General features: G+C 45.2%; 1 protein-coding gene across 3 annotated transcripts in view; it reads left to right on the top strand.

Annotated features, from left to right (window-relative positions):
- The window catches only part of PDGFD (platelet derived growth factor D), a 221,024-nt gene that overhangs the window by 59,301 nt on the left and 140,165 nt on the right, over window positions 1-21,558 (top strand). The window contains exon 1 of one of the 3 annotated variants that reach the window (XM_053204182.1): window positions 1,069-2,484. The exons of the other annotated variants lie outside the window; for them this stretch is intronic. Within the exon in view, the coding sequence (XP_053060157.1) occupies window positions 2,364-2,484 (121 nt within the window). The 5' untranslated portion in view covers window positions 1,069-2,363. Of the gene's footprint in view, window positions 1-1,068; window positions 2,485-21,558 lie in introns of those variants that run through there. 3 annotated transcript variants of the gene reach the window in all.

Genomic DNA, 21,558 nt, shown 5'->3' on the forward strand with positions numbered 1-21,558 from the left:
GTTGGCTGAGCCTCTCGCTCTTGATTTCAGCTCCGGTCATGATCCCACGATTCATGAGATCCAGCCCCACATAGGGCTCTGTGCAAAGAGCACAGAGCTGCTTAGGATTCCCTCTCTCCCCCTTTCTCCGCCCCTCTTCTGCTCACACGCATGTGCTCTCTCTCAAAATAAATAAACATAAAAAAATTCAAACCACTCAGTATCAAAAGCTGTGTTACGATAAGAGGAAGTAAATAGTGCCTTCACGTAAGCCAACCCATGGTGAGTCAGGACCCACCCGTCTCATTCATCTGTTAACCAGCCTGATCACGGCCACCTCTGAGGACAACTCGAGTTTTTAACTGTCCTCTAGGTGTCTTCTCTCCTGCCTACAGCCTATGCTTGTCCTAGGCACAGGAGCAGGCCCAGTATAGATGCTGGTTATTAAATGTTGGTCACACACAGATGAGACAGGTTGCCTAGGTTATTAAATGTTGGTCACACACAGATGAGACAATCAGCGATCCCAGAATCCTCTACAAGTGACACTTGTAAGAAAGCTGCTCTTCCCGCCTTTCTCTCTCTCTCTTTTAAGTCCAGGTTAGTTCATTGGTGTGATAATGATTGCAGGAATCAAATTCAGTGATTTATCTCTTATACATGACCCCCAGTGCTCATGGGAACAAGTGTCCTCCTCATTGCCCATCACCCATTGAGCCCATCCCCCCACCCAGTACCCCTCCAGCAACCCTCAGTGTGTTCTCTGTATTTCAGAGTCTCTTAGGGTTTGCCTCCCTCTCTGTTTTTACCTTATTTTTCCTTCCCTTCCCCTATGTTCATCTGTTGTGTTTCTTACAAGTCTTCATATGAGTGAAGTCCTATGATATTTGTCTTTCTCTGACTAATTTCATTTAGCATAATGCACTGTAGCTCCATCCAGGTTGTTACAAATGGCCAGATTTCATTCTTTTTGAATGCTGAGTAGTACTCCATTGTGTGTGTGTGTGTACACACACACACACACACACACACACATACCACCTTTTCTTTATCCATTCATCCATCGATGGACATTTGGGCTCTTTCCGTACTTTGGCTCTTGTCGATAGTGCTGCTATAAACATGGGGGTGCCTGTGCCCCTTCGAAACAGCACACCTGTATCCCTTGGATAAATGCATAGTAGTGCACCTGCTGGGTTGTAGGGTAGTTCTATTTTTAGTTTTTTGAGGAACCTCCATACTATTTTCCAGAGTGGCTGCACCAGTTTGCATTCCCACCAGCAGTGCCAAAGAGATCTTCTTTCTCCGTATCCTCGCCAACATCTGTCGTTGCCTGAGTTGTTAATGTTAGCCACTCTGACACCCCTTCTCTCTCTTTCTTTAATTGAAATACAGTTGACACAATGTTACAACAGTTTCAGGCCTACAATATGTGATTTGACAAGACTACGCATGATTCTGTGCTCCCCACACATATAGCCGCCATCATCCCTGTGCACCACTATCACAGCACCATTGACTACGTCCCCTATGCTGTGCCTTTCATCCCCATGAATGATTCATCCCATAGCTGGAAGCCCGTGTCTCCCAGACATGCTTTTTGAATGCCTGAATGTACGATGCAAACTGAATGAGCGGGGTCTGTGTATCTTCTACTCATCTTTTCTTACTCCAAGCTGAGTAGAGTCTAAAAACATTTGCTGAATGAAGAAACGAGTTTGAGGACTACTGGTTAACTGTGATGTGTCCTTTACTTCTTTTTTCTCTCATTCCAGTTGAATAGATAGACCATTCACATCTCTTATTCTTCCCTAATGTTTGGCTTTAAATTGTACAATAAAGCACTGCTCTCCATGGGCTGTTTTTCCAGCACTCCTGATATTTTGAGCAATAACCACATTACAAGAGCTATAGATAAAAGAACTTCTTTTTTTGCAACCACGTAGCACTTTTTTTGTTTGTTTGTTTTTGTTTTTAGGAAAAGTGAGATGCTTCTGGACATTTGAATTCCTGAACAAGAGAAAACTCAAATTGTGGCTCATTTTATAAACTCCAGTTAGGATTTTTAGATTGAAATGAGTATCTTTTCAGGGAACACACTTCAGAAAACCGTAATAACAGGAAACAGAACTCAGTGTCACATTCTCCGAGTGCCTAGATGACTGTCTTGGGAACCTGTTCAGGCAGATCTGCGGATTGTATTAATTCTTTCATGCCTCTGGGAGAGTGAGTTATTGTTTCAGAGTACGGGCTGTGAAACGATCTGCTCCAGAACTAATAGAGCTAAGTTGCATTTTTATTTCTTCCTACATCAGGAAGAGGGATTTCATTTCTACGTACACGTGACCCTGGAGTTCCTAGGACGCTCCCTTCCGAAGACAGCCATGTGTTTGGCCTGTGCAAACAGTGACAGTAACGGAGGCTTTGCACACGCAAGCGTTCATTACCGAGATGATAGGCTTTTCTATGGGGCGTGTTTCATAGACCACATCTTAAAGGAAAACGGTGAGAGTATTTCTTACATAGCAAATGTGCTTCAACTACAAAAATTAAATGTTTTTCTCTTTCTTCCTCCCCCCCCCCCTCCTGCTCCTCTCATTTTCTTTCTTGTTGCTGTTGCCTCTCAGGTAGCTAGTGACACTGCAACAGGTGTTACAATGGGAATTGAAGGCACAGATGGCAGTGTCACTGTCAACTTCCCAACCTCCCCCTGAACTCCTACGTGCAGGGCCCAGATTCGGGCTGACAGGGCTACTCAGTTCAGAGGCAAGAGTGGTTTTTAATAGTCAAATCTTTTTTGCTCCGTGATTTACACATAATTTTTGAGCACTTCCTGGGAGCACGGTCAGGTGTCGCGTCGTAGTTCGGAGAAGTAAAGATGTCCTTCTTGCCCTCATGGGGATCATGGGTCAGCCATATAACCTAGAACAAGCCAAAATAAGTACATATATTTTACTAAGAGAATACGGTGTTAGTTTAGGTGAAGGGGGTGGTCAGAGAAGACGTGTGGGGACGTGGTACTTAGATGTCTGAAGAGTCAGTAGAGGTGAGTGTGGGGAAAGACCAGAGGTAAGACACTTCCAGGTGGCGGAACCTACTAGAAAAGGAGAAACGAGGCAGGAGAGATCCTGATCCATTTGGGTAACTGTAGGAGTTAGCTCTGGTGGGTGGGTGCTGAGCTGGGAGGACGGTGGAAACTGAGGCTGGAGTCCGATCACACCATTTTGTGGGCATACTTAGGAGTTTCAATTTTATCTTCACTTCCGTGGCATGCCATCAGAAGGCTTGAAAAATGAGACTCTTTTGACCTGATAAATATTTTGAGAATATTGCTCGGCCTTATAGACAGGGAAGCGTGTGTGGGAGAAGCCAGCTAGGACATTAGTGCATCTGTCCATTTAAGGGTTGACGTCACAGGTAAAATTTTGGCAGGAGGGTTGAAGAAAAAAATGAAAGAAATATGCGTGCATGTAGTTTAGATAATAGAATGGACAGGACCCGGCCAACAGTTGGATGAGGGTGGGGAGAGAGAGAGAAATAGGGAGAGGGAGAGAGAGAGAGGGAGGGGGAGGGGGAGGGGGAGGAGTGGTTATGGGGAAATTTGCAGATGAGTAACCAGGCAGATGATAATTCGGTTTACTGAACAGAAGGTCAAGCTTTGAGGGGAAAGTGAAGACGTTAATTTAGGGAAGGTCAGGTTTCGGATGCTTGTATCTCGAGGTTTTTGGGTATATTATTTTGGTCTCCAGGTGTGGGTTTTGGCAATCTTGGCAGAGAAGTTCCAGTGTACAGATGAGACATCCTAAGGAGACTGTGTGCAGAGGGAAGAGGGCCAGGGTTGATAACCAAGGGAGGAGCCAGGAGGGACTGGAGCGAATCCAAGAGGTTGTGCGGACTTGGAGACGGAGAAAGGACAGTATCAAGGTGGAGGGTGGGTGGCCCATGTGCCACACGGTGCTGAGAGGGCTGGGAAGTTAGGACTCAAAGTGTGGCTGAGTAGAGTTAACAACTGAGAGCGTTTGGGGTGTAAGACGAGTGTGGGCGGGAGGTGGGGGCTGATGCAGGACTGGGGGAGGTGAAGAAAGAGTTGGGGTGACAGGTCTACTCTGAGAAAGAGTGGAGAAGTTGGACATTGGGCCACAGCTGGCGGAGATTGTGAGAGTAAGAGCGATTTCTTTTTTGACAGGGGAGGCAGTAGAATGGAAGGAGCAGAGAACCCCAAGAGCAAGGCCTTGCGGGGAGGATTAAAGAAAGGAAGAGGCGTGGGGCTTTGCTGAGAAAGGAGAAGGGGATGGTGGGGCCCCATAACGTTGTGTAATGTAGTGATGAAATCAGACGAGGCAGTGGAGCCCTCACGGATTCTGTCCTTCTCTGGGAAAAGGGCAGCAAAGTCACCGGCTACGCGAGCAGGTGAGAGGGTTTGGGGGGGTTGAGAGAGAAGAGTGAGCCTACTGGGAGGATGCTGTGGGGAGGGTACCCCCTGGAGAACTCTTCCGTAGAACCTCGGTAGACAAATGGATGAGAGATGTCTTGTGGGACGAGGAGAGAGGAGCAGAGTTCTGTCCATTCCGTTTTCTCCGCACGCGTGGGCCAGCCTTGGACGAACCCTCGGACCCCAGAGCGCTTTGTTTAGAAACCCCTGCCCTGGGGCGCCTGGGTGGCTCACTCAGTTAAGCGTCCGACTTCGGCTCAGGTCATGATCTCGCAGTCCGTGAGTTCGAGCCCCGCGTCGGGCTCTGGGCTGATGGCTCAGAGCCTGGAGCCTGTTTCCGATTCTGTGTCTCCCTCTCTCTCTGCCCCTCCGCCGTTCGTGCTCTGTCTCTCTCTGTGTCAAAAATACATAAAGGTTCAAAAAATATTAAAAAAAAAAAAAAGAAACACCTGCCCTGGGGAGAAGGCTCCTGGCTTGTGAGCCGACTGAGCCTCCAGGCTGTGACTGTGCACATGCGTGTGGGTGCTGGCCCCTTCCCAAGCTGGCCAGGAAGCCCCTGCTAACTCCCCCACACCCTCCCACTTCTCCCCGAATCTCTCTCCCTGACGGTTGTCTTCTCATCTTGGAGGCACACAGGATTTCCAGCGAAGACTTGGGTTCTCCCACAAGAGCGACTACAACGTGGGACGGGTGTGTGTCCCCGGGATCATGGAGGACCCCCCACCCCGGGGGTGGAGAGGGCCACTCAGAAAGCGGGGGAGGGGGTGGGGAGACCACGGCAAACCCCGTCTGCCTCACGATTCCTAGCAGACAGCTGGTGCTCCCCCACCGCCGCTTCCTGTGGCGGGAGAATGCCGGATCTGGCATGTTCTCAGCCCACCTGTCGAGTGACTCATTCTCCTCTCGGGTCAGCCTTCAGAATCTGAGAAGGAGTGAGAAATGCAGGACAAACGTTTCAAACCCCAAGACGATCGTATTCGGCTTTTCCCATGTAATCGCTATTCATTTTCCACTTTTTGTGTAATTTAGCGCATTACTCGCGTCAGAGAAGCCAACAGCGTCGGTATGCCGGTTTTCAAAAGGGGGATTATGTTTCTCAAAATTTTGATAATTGCTTACTCCCTGTGCCTGTGACAGGAATCTACCTAAGAAGAAATTGCTTCTTTCGAGAACATCAGAACCAGTACTCTTTCCCCCCGTGGACGTGTTTTAATAATAAAAACAGGTCGTCTGGCAATGCCATTTTGTAATCTGTCTCAGCTCTTACTTGTTGGAATGTCATTCGAACTGACTTCGAAAACGGTAAAGCGGCGTGTCGAACGTGCGGTCTGTTTTGTTCAGAGTGGTGAAGGGGTCGAGGGAGTGTGGCCTCGGGCGGGCTTCTGCGGGTGCGATCAGAGACGCTTCGGGTTCCTCCTCTGTAAAATGTCACCCCTCATGACGCGGTTGCGAGGCTTTAGTGAGTCAGCATACGAACAGTACCTCGGCTCTTGCCTGGTAAGCAGAACTCGTCAACAAGTGTGGGCCTGGGAAGACCTTTTGGGGCCACGTGTTGTGGTTGAAAAGTCATGGTCTTTGAGGCAGAGTTAGAGCGTTTTGGATGCCGGCGCTGACGTTGGTGAGCTGTGTGATCTTAGGGATGTCACCTTGCTCCCTGAGTCTCGGCTTACATTCTCTTGCTGGCGTGGCGGGCCTACATGGTCTCCTAGCTGTACTCCCTTGACCTTGAAGCTAGAAGATACACCTTTTCCTCCAATGGGGCCATTGCGACAGTGACGTGGGATCATGTATGGAAAATACCTGCAAAGACATCCTGTGTAAGCGTTCCGTGAACACCTGCTGGGGGCACTTCCCTAAGGTCAGCCTCTCCTTTACTGCCTGCCAGATTCGTTTCCAGTCCTGACGCATGTGACTGTAGTTCCCTTCTGACAGCTTCCTCGGTGCTCCTGGTCTGCTCTGCCTACAAGTCCCCGAGGATTGGATCATTGTCACGATGGCGTGTAGGTTTTGGAGCAGGTCAAAATCAAGATGATGAAACTGTGGGTTGTGTAGCGGTGATTGTTACTGTGTATGACACAAATGGTGTAGGCTCAGCTCTAAGTCCACAAGACCTGTCTCCTCCGGAGTAGGTCTTAGCTGGGTCCTCACTGACTCGCTGACGGGCAGAGTCCGCGAGCCTGCTTTCCAGCAGGGTGTGGAACCAGGCTCTTTAAAAGGCGGCTTGTCTCTCCTCCATATGTCAGGGCACTGTTGCGGGAGTGAAGAAAATGTGCGCTGGTCTTAAAATATACACCCAGAGGCTGTAAGCTCCATCACGCCGGGCAGAGTGTTCCCTGGGACTAGCTCTATGTGGGTCACGCAGAAGCCGACGAGGGCTGAAATATGGAAATGTGTCCCATGGAGGAAGGTTCTCTTTCTTCCTTAGACACCGACTTAGGACCTGATGGTGTCTCTCCCTCAAATCAGACTGTCCCAGAATCATAGCTGATGCTGCCGTACCAAGCATTTCTTTTGAAGAAAGGGAAAATAAATGATCAGCGTGATTGTAATTTCTGAATACGTTCCAGTTAAAAATTACGCACAAAATGGTTTCTACTGCTCACACACCCAGAAGCGAGCGTGATTTTGGCCCAAGACTGTCGGAGAATCTCATTGGCAGTGTGCTTTTTTTTCTTTTCCCTCCTGAGGCATCGGCCGTAAATCTGGGTAGATCACAGTGTTCCGATTGGCCCAGAGGCCCTGGGGAATGCTTTGAGGTCTCAAGCTGAGACCCGGTAGTTCGCCTTCGGGGCTTCTGCTGGACGTGGTGTGGCCAAGTTACCCCATGTGTTTTCATCTAAACCGCCTCGTGTGGGGAGTGATTGCTGTAGCCTGCGAGGGGGCTGACCCAAGAGACCCTGGAGATGGGGAATGGGACACGTTCCAGGCAGAGGGGAGGCACGTTCTTAACTGCTGGGCCCGCCTCGGATGTGGGACACAAACAAAAAACAGAGTCGTTCATTCCATTTGGCTGTCTTTCTCCATTACAGGCAAATGTTTCTTGAACAACAGTCTTTGTGAAAAGCGTTGTGGATGTTTTGCTTTCCGGTGAATGTAGATTTTCCCACAGTGCCTCGCTCTACGGGACCTTGGCTTTTAGCTTTGACTGAGTGCTAACATCAAGCTCACAAATGCCGAATTTCAGTGGGAAAGTTTTGTTGACCTAAATGTTAAAAATGGCAAATTGATTTTTGTAAGAGTCGTAGCTTTTCTTTCTTGTTGATGTCATAACATGTTTCCGAGGAAAGTCTGTTTTGAGGGAAGAAAGAGAGGAAGCAAAATGAAGATTTCTTCTTTTCCTTCTACCTTGCACTGTTGTCTTCGAAGGAAGAGATGACCCTCCCATCAGTGTTTTAAAAACCGTATCATGGATTTGATCGATAGGGACATTAATAGTTTTTCCTGTTGATCTTAGTCAATTTGGGGTGAGGAATCCTGTGCTTTATCCTTTGCTGTCTGGCTCTGAGGCAGCTCTCTAGCTTCTGTCTCTGCGTCTAGACAGAGTGGGCAACTCCCCCAGAATCGGCACAGTCTGTGTGCCCTTGGCTGTGTTATAACAGGCACGTTACTGGCAAGTCATGTTCACTTGGTTATGACAAGTGGGCTATGCTCCACATGTATCGGGGAGGCATTTATTTAAAGCATTCTTGGGTCAGCTCTTTCTGAAAGTCAGGAAGGCTCCACCTTATAATAGAATATGAACACAGATTCAAGCCAAGGTGCTCTCCTTGGCCGGCCAGTTGCAGACACGCTTCCTAGCCTTACCAAGACCGGTGTCCGCATCTGTAAAGTGGAGATCATTTGCCATGAGGGTTGGGGAAGATCAATTGAGGCGCGTAGTAATCTCTCAAATCTGAGCTCCTGCAACTACAGTTACGTGGGACCTTGTTTCAGTCTTACAGTGGAATGTTTACTTTGTATGAACTTGGGATTTTCAATGTCAGACCTGTATAGGAAGGGCATAATCCCCTGTACCACAAAGTCGCCAAGAATATTGGTGTCACCTGTTAATTGTTGGTGTCCCCTGTTGGTTTTACCCGTTGTGGCTTTGGCACTGCGATGGCGGCCTCCCAGGGGTTCAAGCTGCGTGCCCCTCCCAGGAGAGAAGACGCTCTCTAGACTCCCCTTTTTTCTACAGTCCGTGTGATTCCAAATCCAGTGTAAATTAATTTTACGACCCCCAGACGAGCCCTGATTTTTAGCGTCTATTCAGCTGTTGCCATGTTGCAGGGTCTTTTTCCGAATCTAGTGTCTTCGTGGAATAGTCTTCGATGACCCCACAGTCTGTTTCCTGCTTCATGTTTGAAGGCAGCCTTTGATTCACAGTTTACCATTTACGGACGCCCATGTTCATTGCTCTCAAAATAACTGATTGGTTCTTGCCTTTCTGACTTGAGCTTTTGGAGTTTCTTAATGATAGATGGGTGTAGCATCTTCTCATTCTTTTCTTTCCCTTCCTGATGGATGCTGCTCTTGTACGTTTTTTTATTCCACTTGGGTGTTCGTGCCTGCTTGAAGGAGCCAACGGACAGTTGCGTCCCTGGAACTTTCCTGGATGTAGAGGGAGGAGTTTGGGATCAGTGAGTTGAAAGAGTGCCTACCCAGCTGAGAGCGTATTCTGGCTGCTGTGGTCTCTTTCCACCTCTCGAGATGCGCCTGGCCTGGCTGTTGGTCTAGGAAGGTCTCCCCCTTCTCCATCACTGTTGCCTTTGAGGCCTTCCCAACATTGCCTGCCTTGTTGGGGTAGGCTGCCTTCCCTTGTCCCACATAAGATCTGTCTGTTAGTCAGGCATAGCTTGTCCCATGCTGTAGCATCCAGACAGGCAGCCCAAACTCAAAAATTGTCATTTTCCGGTGTCATACATAAAAACCACGGTATCATATATATTTCGGAAATCTTTTGTGTGGTGCTTCTGTGTACCCACGCATTTGCCCTTTGTGTTGTTCCTGGCCATGAAGGGTCCAGGACGGAGAAATGAATGCAGTGCTTAGGAGCAAATCGTTAAGCAGTCAATAAATAAGCCATGTGTTGAGCTCCATGGGGTATGTGTAGACATGGTTTCTGTCGTTCTCACTTTTGAAGAACATTCAGTGAGGCAGAGTAAACAGATGAACTTGTAATGATTTGTTTAACGGTAATTATGGCTCTCCAGAGTCCCCTGTGTCGTGTGAGTTTTAGTTGGAAATGTCCCGAGCACCTGCCATTACACGTGCTACCTGCAGGCAGCACGGAGGTGACGTAGACACAGGACCCGCCATGGGGGAGCTTGCTCTGCTCCCTGTACTCCCAGGAGTGTGCTCAACAGACAGCGATCAGCATGACGTAATGACAGCACAGAAAAAAAACTCAGTTAATTCTATGGAGATGTCTTCTCAAAGAATGTGAAGCTTCAGTTTCCTTTAGACAGGAGAATACAATTTCGTGGAGCGAGTGCAAAGTGTGTTATCCAATTTGAGTAGACCGTCGAATATGCCGGCCATCTCAGGGAACTTTGTTATAAACTAGTCCAGGTCTCTCTACCCGTTACTCCAAATGAAAATGCTGTGGGTCTTGTTCTTAATAGGCCATTGACACCTGCCTGCCGGGGGTACGGCACTAAGACAGGGTCCAAAACCCTGACTAGAAGCAAGGTTTCTTTGCATTGAGGGTACAGTATTTCAAGAGCGCGTCACGTTGGGCAGGTGGCTGGCCTTTGGAGTCTATGTGATCTTAATAAGACAACTGAGGAAAAGGCTTTGGTTTTGAATACACGTGTTGGTGCCTTTGAAAAAATGAAGGCAGGAAAGGAGCCTACGAACTAACAAATAAGAGGGGAACGGCTTTCTCTATGTCTAAATCAACGCAGTGATGGGCACTTGCGTTATAAACTAAAGACCGCTAACCTTGTATATACAATTTATTCCTGAAGGATTCAGACGCTGCTTCTCCCGTAACTTGGAATCTGTTTTAAGAACATTCTCGGCACACAGGGGACCCTCTAATTATCTGTTGCTGATTCTGAGGAATCTCTGTTTACGTGTAGGTCTAAACAAACGCCTCCGTTTTCACTCAAATAAAATGATTTTGTTTATATAGTATCCTCCAAAAGAATGGGGTAAGATGAGTATCTGGAAAAAAAGTGAGTATTGTTACATTGTTTGGGTGATATGTTTACCTAACGTTACTGTCCTCTGGTCTGAACTCTCCTGTGTTTATTCCCAACGAAGGCTCCGACAACGCAGAGAGGCAAATGGAATCATTTAATGTTGGTGCCTTCTTCATTATAAGAGCTGTTACGGAACTGCCTGTGAAATCTGTAGTCCATCCTAATCTACGTTTGGAGAGTAGAAGGGAAGGCAAGGGAAGGAAAAAGGAAGGAAAGGAGGGAGAGAGGGAGGGAACGTCCCATTAAATGCACACTTTTCTCTTTTGCCAAATTCACCCTAGAGTGCTCTGTTCCTGCCAGAGTTACCAACACCAGTGTAGGTACAGAATGATGAGAGATCCCTGCTTCCTCTCCTTCCCTCATCTCCCTCCTCTGCTTCCTCACGGCGCCTTGGACACTGTGTCTGTCTTCCTGTCACTGTTCTGTCGCCTCCCGATCAGTCCCTTCACTGCCCCTGAGGCCTCCTGTGCCACTGCTGGCCGTCCTCCACCGCCCGAGGCGTTCATGATGGTTGCCAAACCCAGAGGGGTGATTTTGCAGAAAGTTAAAAATCAGATTCTGTCACTCTCTTCGCTTAAAACCCTACACCGAACTTCCTTCCACGTAAACTCCGACCTCTCTATCAACCAGCTCACTGGTTCTCCAGGAAATCCGGGGGGCCCTGGAGATCTCTTCAGGGTGTCCACAAGGTCACAAGGCTTTTCATCATCGTGCAAGATGTTAGTTTTTCTCCCTCGTTCTGTCTTGAATGTTTAGAGGAGGCTCTCAGAGGTCACGTGACCTGTGATCTCACAGCGCACTGAATGCCGAGGCCAGTGTGTGAGTCTGGCAGGCCTTCCGTTAGACAGAGTTGCACAGATACAGTCATTTCTCGGAAAAACAGAAGATCCCTACGAACAGATAACGGGTTTGTTAATGCTAATTTCAAGGGAATTAATAAATGTTTTTAAATGCTTCCAATGGAATTTCCAGCATGGTACATTTTCCATACATATAAGACACATACACAAAAGCAATTTGGAGTCTTCAGTAATTTTTCGGGACATAAAAGTGACACAAATGTCCTTCAAGGAGTAAATGAGTAAACATCAGACGTTTGGATGGATCTCAAGGACATTTTGCTGAGTGAGATTAAAAAGTCGATTTATAGCACGTTTATATGATATTCTTAGGGTGATAAAATCATAGAGAACAGGGGCACTTGATGATTCAGTCGGCTGAATGTCCGACTCGATTTCGGCTCACGTCATGGTCTCGTGGTTCGTGAGTTCAAGCCCCACATCGGGCTCTGTGTGCTGAACGTGGAGCCTGCTTGGGATTCTGTCTCTCCCTGTCCCCTCTGCCACTCTCTGTCTAGAAAGAAAATAAAATTAAAGAAATTTTTAAAAATCACAAACACGCATACTGGTGGTTGCCAGTGGTTAAGGTTGCAGAAACTATGATAATTAAGGAGCAAACAAACAGTGTTCTTGCTGGTGATGGAATAGTTGTGTCATGATGGTGTTTGTAGTTACAAATGTACACGTGATAAAGCTTCATCGACACATCTACCCAGAAAGCGCAAACTGGTGACTGATGAATGAGTAAGGTCTATGTCTGAGCGGATAGTATTCTACCCATCTCAGTTTCCTTGTTTTGAAATGTTCTCTGGTGATGGGAGGTATTACGATTTCTGGGAGCTGGTGAAGGGCACCAAATATATACATAATAGTGTGTGTATGCATTATATATTACTACATTAGTGTTGTATATGTTATTGTTTCTATATTATTCATACGTCTCTGTCCCCACCGCTCAATCTCAGCTTAAGCACCATTTTCTCAGCAGGGCTGCAACCATGCAGTGTGAATTAGTTTCTCGTTCAGCGCTGTGTTCTCTTCTCTCCGGTCTTGACCCTGACGGCTGCCGCTCCCGGACCTGCGTTGCTTACAGATTGGTCGGTAGCCTGTGAGCCAGGATGTTAGCTCTGTTGAGTGTGGGCGTCTTGTCTGAGCTCCCACTGCTGTTCTCTCCGGCGCCCAGAATCATACGGGGACTCGCACAGGAACCCGGTGCACACTTGTTGAGGGGATGCACTAGTTCAGGTGCATTCTTCCTCACCCTCCTCCCAGAGCTTGAGGTCAGGCTTTCTTCACGTGCAGCTTTACGTCTGCTGGGCCCAGGAGCTCAGCTCGCACGGATGTGTGCTTGCTTGCTGTAACCCAAGTGTGGGATCTTGACCTCTCTGGTACCTTCAGAATTGGTAGTATACTTGTGAAGCACGTTAAAGAATTCTGAAGCCTTAACAGCATTTCCTCCCTTGTAAAACCAAGAACTACAAACTCAAATGCCTGTGGGGTCCAGGCACTCTGTGTAGATTGAGAGGACTTTTTGGGATCGGGTGCAGAAGAGCCAGACCAAAGTCAGCCTATGGAGGTGATCTGTAATGGCCAGGTTGCACATGAGGGCCAAGAATCTACAATTCTGTTGGAATCAATTTTAACAAATTTTTCAATTAAGTTGAATTTTTAGAAAAGACTGCAGGAGAGGATAACACGTATCTGTGGGTCAGGTTCCGTGGGTGTCCAGATTAGGAACCTCGGTTAAATTTGTGGATTTTCCTGCTTGTATTGTAACTGTAATTATATATACATGGCAGAAAACACAAGTACTTTGAAAATAATATGCAAAGTTTTGATTTAAAAAGTCTGGTGATTGAATAACACATCTTTTCTTTGATCTATAAATTATTCAGACCTACTCCTTCTAGTTTTCAGCTTCCACTAATTCTGAGATATTTGGCATTTTCTGTTACTTTTAATGGACTTGTTTTTTATTCCTCTGCTAGATTAGAGCGTAATTTATTTGAATATATTATACAGTAATTAAAGATCTTAATTTAAGTTATGTGACACTCCAAGTGGAAATAATTTAACAATCTCTATGCAACAGTAAATTCACACAGCTAAGTTCTGGCCTGTCAATCTTAGCTGGTCACAACTCATACTTATGCCTGGTGTCAGGCAAGTTTCTTTTGATGTTGATTATTATAAACACCACAACATTCGAAATACTAAATTTTGACACAAAGTACATTTTAAAATTGTTTCAATATAGTCGTTGTTACTTGAGTCATGCAAACCCAGAGGTAAGGTTGCAAGCTTTAGAAAATAAAAATATAGACTGTATTAGGGTTCTCCAGAGAAATAGAATGAATATAGAACCAACAGTGTGTGTGTGTGTGTGTGTGTGTGTGTGTGTGTGTGTGTGTGTGTAAAGATTTACTATAGGGGATTGGTTCCTGTGATTATAAAGGCTGAGAAACCCCAAGGTATGCAGTCAGGAAGCTTTAAAACCTAGGAGAGCCAATGGTGTAGTTCTAGTCTGAATCCAAAGGCCTGGGATCCAAGAGGAACCTGTGTTTCAGTTGAGTCTGAAGGCCAGAAAACACCAATGCCTTGAGCTAGAAGGCAGTCAGGCAAGGGAAGGTTCCCCCTGACTAGCTGGAATGTCAACCTCTTTGTTCTGCTCAAGCCATCTACTGACTGGATGAGGGCCTCCCACATCAGGGAGCACAGTCTTCTTTGCTCAGGCAACAGATTTCATTGTAATCTCATCCAAGGACACCCTCACGGACATACTTAGAATAAGTACGCGCCTGGGTCTGGTCAAGTTCACACATAAAATGAACCATACAAACGAATTTAAATTTCACATCACCAGTGAGTAATTTTTAGTATAAGTATTTCCCATGTGATATTTGGGACATACGTAAACTAATTGCTTGTTGCTTATCTGAAGTTAAAATTTAACTGTCCTGTGTTTTATCTAACAGTACGACCCAGACAATCCTCATTTTCTCCAAGTGAGATGGACCGACTTGCCTGAGGGCAGGCAGTCTGAGGCTCAGAATGATATGATGCATCTTTGCACTGTCAGCGATTTATTAATTAGAAGTTTGAGGATATGTTTTGTTTTTGTAATGTTTTAAGTTCTTATTTAAATTCTGGTGAGTTAACATACAGTGCAGTGTTGGCTTCAGAAGTAGAATTTAGTGACTCATCTCTAACACACAACACCCAGTGCTCATCAAGCAGTCTTGCAAGAGTTTGTCATCTGCATGCTCTAATTACATCCACATAATTCACTTTTTCTCTGTTGCGACAATGTCGCATTTTGCTTTATTTTTTGGTTGTTTGAAAGCCTAGAGAATAGACAAACTTTCTGTGTAAATAGTGGTTGGAAAATTTGATGCTTTTGTGCTGTCAGGTGTTGTAGTGTTAGAATCACAAGCTATAGAGGAGATGTGATCAGGGCTCAGGAACTTGCGAGATAATGCGGCTTCTGTTCATTGTGAAAACCTTCACATACAATGTAAAAAAATTTTTTTTTAAGTTTATTCATTTATTTTGAGAGAGAGAGACAGAGAGAGTAAACAGGGGAGTGGCAGAGAGAGAGGGAGAGAGAGAATCCCAAGCAGGCTCTGCAGTGTCAGCACAGAGCCCGACGCAAGGCTTGAACCCACAAACTGTGAAATCATGACCTGAGCTGAAACCAAGAGTTGGACACTGAATCAACTGAGCCACCCAGGCACCCTCACAGACAACTTTTGAATTATGTCTTTGTCTCTTATAAGCCAGGTGCTTTGAAACTTTCTGTTGAAAATTCTGCTCCCACACATCATTTCAGCTTTTCTCCGACTTGGGCCAGATCAAATATTTTGTATGAAAACCATCATCTATGTGTTCTACTTTTCTCTGCAGTTGGTCAAAAAATGACCCAAGATATTTGGTATAAGTTATATACCATTCTTTATCTAAGTCTTAAAAATTTGCTAGGTCTCATTTTCTACTAGAATATAAATATGAATCCAATTGTTTTTGAAACCAGTATGTTATACGGACAACTTACCACAACCTGAAATATACAGGGTCATGACTAACAAAAAGAGGGTCCTGAGGATGCTTACAGCTGGCCGCAACTAGTATATTTGCTTTAAGAGACAATGGTACGATGTCCTTAAAACTTAAATTTTATGTGTGTTAATTAGCTGTGATGATACAAATAAGCTTAAACCTTAGTGTTTTGAATTGATCTTTCAAATAGGTGAACCAAAAAATTACAGACATTTGCAAAAAAAAATTTTTAACGTTTAATCAGTTTTGAGAGAGAGAGAGAGAGAGCATGAGCAGGGGAGGGGCAGAGAGAGAGGGAGACACAGAATCCAAAGCAGGCTCCAGGCTCTGAGCTGTTAGCACAGAGCCCGATGCGGGGCTCGAACTCACGACCTATCAGATCATGACCTGAGCTGAAGCCAGACGCCCAACCGACTGAGCCACCCATGTGCCCCTAAGCATGTGCATTTTGAACAACAGTCACTAGTGTCTTTGGGTAACTAGAACAAACAAAATAAATTATGAATATAATCACTGTGGTGAAAAATACAAGCAGATGCAGAAAATAACATTTTTCTTGGAACCTCCTTTAAGAGTTATTTTGGAAAGATTGTTGAAAGTACGATTCACATAATGCGAGAAATTTTGTGAAACCATGTCACTGATAAGATTGAAAATCTTTTGGGTCAAAAAGAGGTAGCCACTCAGACACCCTTCTCTGACATCATCAGAGACTACATACCTAGAGCTCAAATTCTTCTCTGTGTGTCAATGAAAGCTATTAAAATTGACACTTTAGTGGACTTTGTTTATATTTATAATGTTATCAGCAAAGATATGTTAAACTTCAAATATTGCCCAGTTGCAAGCAGCTGGGAAAAAGTTTGGCCGTAACTGGCAGTTCTATGAAAAGCAAAACTCAATAAACTGTATTGAGGCTGTTGCTACATTTACTGAGAATTGACTGCTGTATTGACCTCAGCCCATGGTTCTCTTTGTGTTTTCAGTGCAATCATGAAAAAATGTTATTGGGCGCCTGGTTGGTTCAGTTGGTTAAACATCCAACTTCGGCTCATAGCTCACGAGTTCAAGTCCCCTCTCTCAAAATAAACAAACTTCAAAAATACTATTTTATAAAGTCAAGGGCTTCAAATAGCTATCATTTTAGACAAATTTATGGTGAAGAGCAACATGATTCAAAGCTTATTCCTAGGAATGTATATGTCAAGGTGAGAAATGTTGTTGAAGAACTCAAACTTGGTTTTGAATTGTGGCTTTTTTTTTTGAAAGGGAAAATACGGGATAATCATGACAAGACAAAGACCTGAATCAATGGCTGGTCTTGTTGTTCTCATAAATTTGGTTTATTTTGCATATTTTTGTAGCTGAATATTCTTATCAACAGCTGCAGTTGCAAAACAACTTTTTTGTACTGTTTCTATCCACATTAGTATAATAAAAGTGAAATCTTGTAGTTGGATGAAGAGAGTTGATCATATAGACGGCGTGCGTGTTCTTTGTGGCTCTTACTTCGTTTGAATTTGCCAGAAATTATAGGTTTCTTGGTGAAAGAAAAATAGCTTCTGATGACTTATTTTTCCAAGACATTAAAAAACAAACTGAATAGTGATTCAGAGAATATTTCAATCTGTCACATAAAACAAGCAATTTTACCTCTTACCAAGAAGATTAACTCAATGAATTTTCTGTCACCAGTAGCTTGAAAATCCAACTCCACCAGCTTATTGCTAGGGGCTGTGCACAGTTCTCAGGTAATGCCTTGGCATAGTTCGTGAAGAAGTAAAATAATTTGCCATCCGTATCCTCTTGTGTATTATTTATCTGTTGTGTGTAACACAATATCCCAAAACTTGGTGGCTTAAAAAAAAGCAAGAAATACGTATTATTTCATAGAGTTTTTGTAAGTCAAGACTTTGGAATGGCTTAGCTGGGCATTTCTAACTCTGATTCTTTACGAAATTGCACTTAAGACATCAGCCAGGGCTATAGTCGTCTGCGGGAATACCTGACTCTGTTTTCACCGTGACTGACACGTAGCTGGGGAGTTGGTGCTGGTTGTTGAGCGGAGACATCAGTTTTTCCCCAGGTGGGCTTCTCCACCGGGTCACGTAAGCTTCCTTGTGACACGACAGCTGGTTTCCTCCAATTCCTAGACATTTTCAACTCCGTTCTAGTCTATCTTGCATATGAACCAGAATGATGTCATGATGTCTGGATCTTTTCCAGAAGGTATTGAAGCCATGATTTTATTTTATTTTATTTTATTTTATTTAAAAAAAATTTTTAATGTTTATTAACTTTTCAGAGACGGAAACAGAACACAAGCAGGGTAGGGCAGAGAGAGAGGGAGACAGAATCTGAAGCAGGCTCCGGGCTCTGAGCTGTCAGCACAGAGGCCGACGTGAGGCTCGAACTCACAAACCGCAAGATCCTGACCTGAGCTGAAGCCGGATGCTTCATCGACTGAGCCACCCGGACGCCCCAAGCCATGATTTTAATATTAGGACTTAATTGGTAGATGACGGGGTCCAGTTTAAATTTTAAACGAGATGCCCAGGGGACTTTGAAAAAGGACCACAGTTAGGTCTGGCTGCCCCGACACTTACTCCCCTCTGCCTTTCGTGGTTCTTGGTAGGAAGCTTTGAGAAGTTCTTTCCTTTAGGAAACTTGCCTTTAGACCGTGTGGCCACATAACTAATCCTAAACATCTGAATTAGAAAGGTGCAGCAGCCAGCCATTCTTTCTTAGTGCTTCAGTCACGAACATGGCGCCCTGTATATCTTACGGGTTTTGGTTTCTTGCACTTCCCTGTGGCCCCATTTCTCTTCATTCATTTCTCATCTACCTGTGTGCAGATTTTTCCACATTTCAAAACCACTATTAGAAGATTCATTTTCTGGGGCGCCGGGGTGGTTCAGATGGTTAAGCATCGGACTGTTAGTTTCCGCTCAGGTCATGACCTCATGGTTCCTGAGTTCAAGCCCCACATTGGGCTCTGTGCTGACAGCACGAACCTACTTGGGATTCTCTCTCTCCTCCTTTGTCTCTGCCCCTCCCCTGCCCGTGCGCCGAGCTCTCTCTGTCAAAAATAAATACATAAACGTTAAAAAAGAAGAAGAAGCTTTATTTTCCACAGAGCCTTTCCATTTGGCCTCGATAACCAATTCCCGTCCCCTCCGGGTGGGGAGGGGGCCATGGTATGAATGGGGCTGTGATGGGGGAGGGTTGGCGATAAGTTAGAAGTAACAACAGGTTTGTCTGAAATCCCTCCTGTGGCTTTTGTGTTACTACTTTCACACCTGTTACTAATACCTGTCTTGTGAGTTGAAGTCACACGTGAGATGCTCAGGGATGGTGTGTTGAGTGAATGCAGGGACATAAGTCTGTGCTCAGAAAATGGCTTACTGTTCTCTTACCGAGGTGCTATCATGGTATGAAAGGCATTTCGTGTCCTTGCTTTTCTGGATTCTCTTCGAAGACGAGAAAACTCACAAATAAAAAAGTTCAACTTTCTGGTTTGTCATTCACTGATCTTCGTTTAGACTCTGCACCTGGTTTTCTTGTGTTTAAGATTTGCTGCTGTTCTTCTTCATCCCACACAACCATTGGCCTTACCGCTTTCGCAGTCAGCCCTACTGTCGCGCTACGAGAAAGGAACACCCGTGATCGCTGACTCCGTTGCCTGTAGAACTCTCTGCCCCTGCCACCCGTTCAACAGTTAAGTGGAGTGTGTGCCTTGAATACTCCTCTGTTTCCTATTAAACGATAAAATATTGTGAGACAAACTTATTCTTTAGACTCCCGGAAGCACCAAATACAGTATATTTTTGTGGATTAATTGGATTGCACAGGTTTTGAACTACAACATGGTTGAACTAGGCTTGTTTCTGTTTTAAGTGGCTTCATTCAGATCAACTCCTGTTCCTTCTATCTCCTTCCTTCCTTCCTCCCTCTCTCTTTCCTTCTGTCCCTCCTTCCCTCCCACCCTTCCTCCTTCCCTCTCTCCTCCCTCCCTCCTTCCTTCCTTCCTTCCTTCCTTCCTTCCTTCCTTCCTTCCTTCCTTCCTTCCTTCTTCCCCCTTCTTCTTTCCTCCCTTCCTCCCTTCCTTCCTCCCTCCCTCCCTCCTTCCTTCTGTCCCTCCTTCCCTCCCTTCCTTCCTCCCTCCCTCCCTCTCTCCTTCCCCCTCCTGCCTTCCTCCCTTCCTCCCTCCCTCCCTCCTTCCTTCTGTCCCTCCTTCCCTCCCTCCCATCCTCCCTCCCTCTCTCCTTCCCCCTCCTTCCTTCTTTCCTTCCTTCCTCCCTCCCTCCCTCCCTTCTTCCATCCATCCATCCATCCATCTACCCATCCATCCCTCTTTCCTTCCTCATATAAGGTGAACAATTTAGGGTCACATTGACCCTTTGTGGCATAGAACTTGCTTCAATTTTGGAAACTCGCAAGTCTCTAAGCTTCTTTAGGACAAGCACTGTACTTAGTTCATTATGTATTTCTGACATCTAATACAGTGCCTGAATAAAGCAGGTGTTTGTAGATACATGTTCAATGAATGAGCAAATTAGATGGATCGTTCTTAACCGTTGAATTACTGAATGCCGTGTGTGATTTTAAAGTACTTGAATTTCCGCCCTGTAGTTCAAACCTGGTGATGGTCAGTATTACTTGAGGGACCTCTGTTTTTTGTTTTAAGCACTATTTGTTTACCATTGATAAGCACACGTTATCATAACGTATCCCCTTGTTGGTAATGCCAGTGGGCCGTGGTGTTAAAGACCAAAGAGTGATGAATGCCAGTCTCGGGAAAATCTGCTTTCAGTCGGGGCTGTGCTGAGGGTGCACCTTAACGATTCAGACGGGTAGAGTGCTGGCTTCTCTTGGTAGGGGACACGCTATACCGGTCCTCTTGTCACTTCATGTAACACCAGGTGCTGAGTGGGGAAGAGGGAGAGTGACTCATCACGCTTCTCAGCTGCGTTCCTGCTCACAGGCGGTAACACTGTCAGCACCATTATGTTCAACGATGTGACATATACTTCAAAGCACGTACAAAATGTGTAAATTTTTAGAGGTTCATTGCTCTGCCCAGAATTGTGCATTTATACTGTGCATAAATGCCATTCAGTCATATTTTCAGCCTTTTTCTTTATATCCTTGCTATTAATCCTTCCTTCACGGACGTGGTGATAATATGGGCATTTATGTAAAGATTAATTTTTCAGATTACAGCTACTGTATTACCATACATGTGTTGGATAACCTAGACGGAGCGTTCGTAAAGGGAATTGTCGACAGGCTTTTAAAGTGGCCCTTAGTCGAGAATTAGCATATCTGTTCAAGAATTCAGGTACCACCCCGATAATTTTAGCAGGAGAGTGAGGTGGACAGATAGGCCGATTGCAGTGCCATAGATCTTTCTTGAGTAAATACTGTCACCACCACATTGTGCTGAGGTAATTAAAGATACGGGGATGGTGAGGCAGGCTACTTCCTCCACTTGCCTTTGTGGTAGAACCTGAATTATTCAGCTACTGCATCTCCGTTGTTTTTAATTCAGTGGATGAGTTTTTTCAGGTTTTTGATTTGTGCATGCTACTGTCAGAAGGGAGAAAAAGTAAATAATGCCATCTACTAACGTGAAAATAGCAATTTACCCAGTTCTTTTTAAGCAGTACGCGAAGCAGACTTTAAGCATCACAGGCAAAAACATTTCTTAGCATGACAGTTGCTAAGTGAATGCTTTCTGAACGTGCAGGCGAGCCCCGGCGATGTTAAACCTTGTATTTATTGAGGAAACATGAACTGTAGAAAGTGACTAAATAAGGCGACTTCTCACAATATTTCGGCCCTTCTTGGTAAGCAGCCGATGACCTAAATTCTAAATGTTTTTTCCATCGACATAATTATTTGAAAGGTCTTATATTTGGTCAGAATATAATCAACTTACTGAAATGAAAGAATATTTTGGTGGGCCGCTTCCAAAATCAACATGGATTACGTATCGACTAGCCCACGCTAACACCCTCAAAAGCGTTTTGGATGGGGTTTTCTGGGCCTTTCAGGTTGAGGAGGT

This window comes from Acinonyx jubatus, chromosome D1, assembly GCF_027475565.1.
Source record: "Acinonyx jubatus isolate Ajub_Pintada_27869175 chromosome D1, VMU_Ajub_asm_v1.0, whole genome shotgun sequence".
In the NCBI taxonomy this organism is placed as follows: Eukaryota; Metazoa; Chordata; class Mammalia; order Carnivora; family Felidae; genus Acinonyx; species Acinonyx jubatus.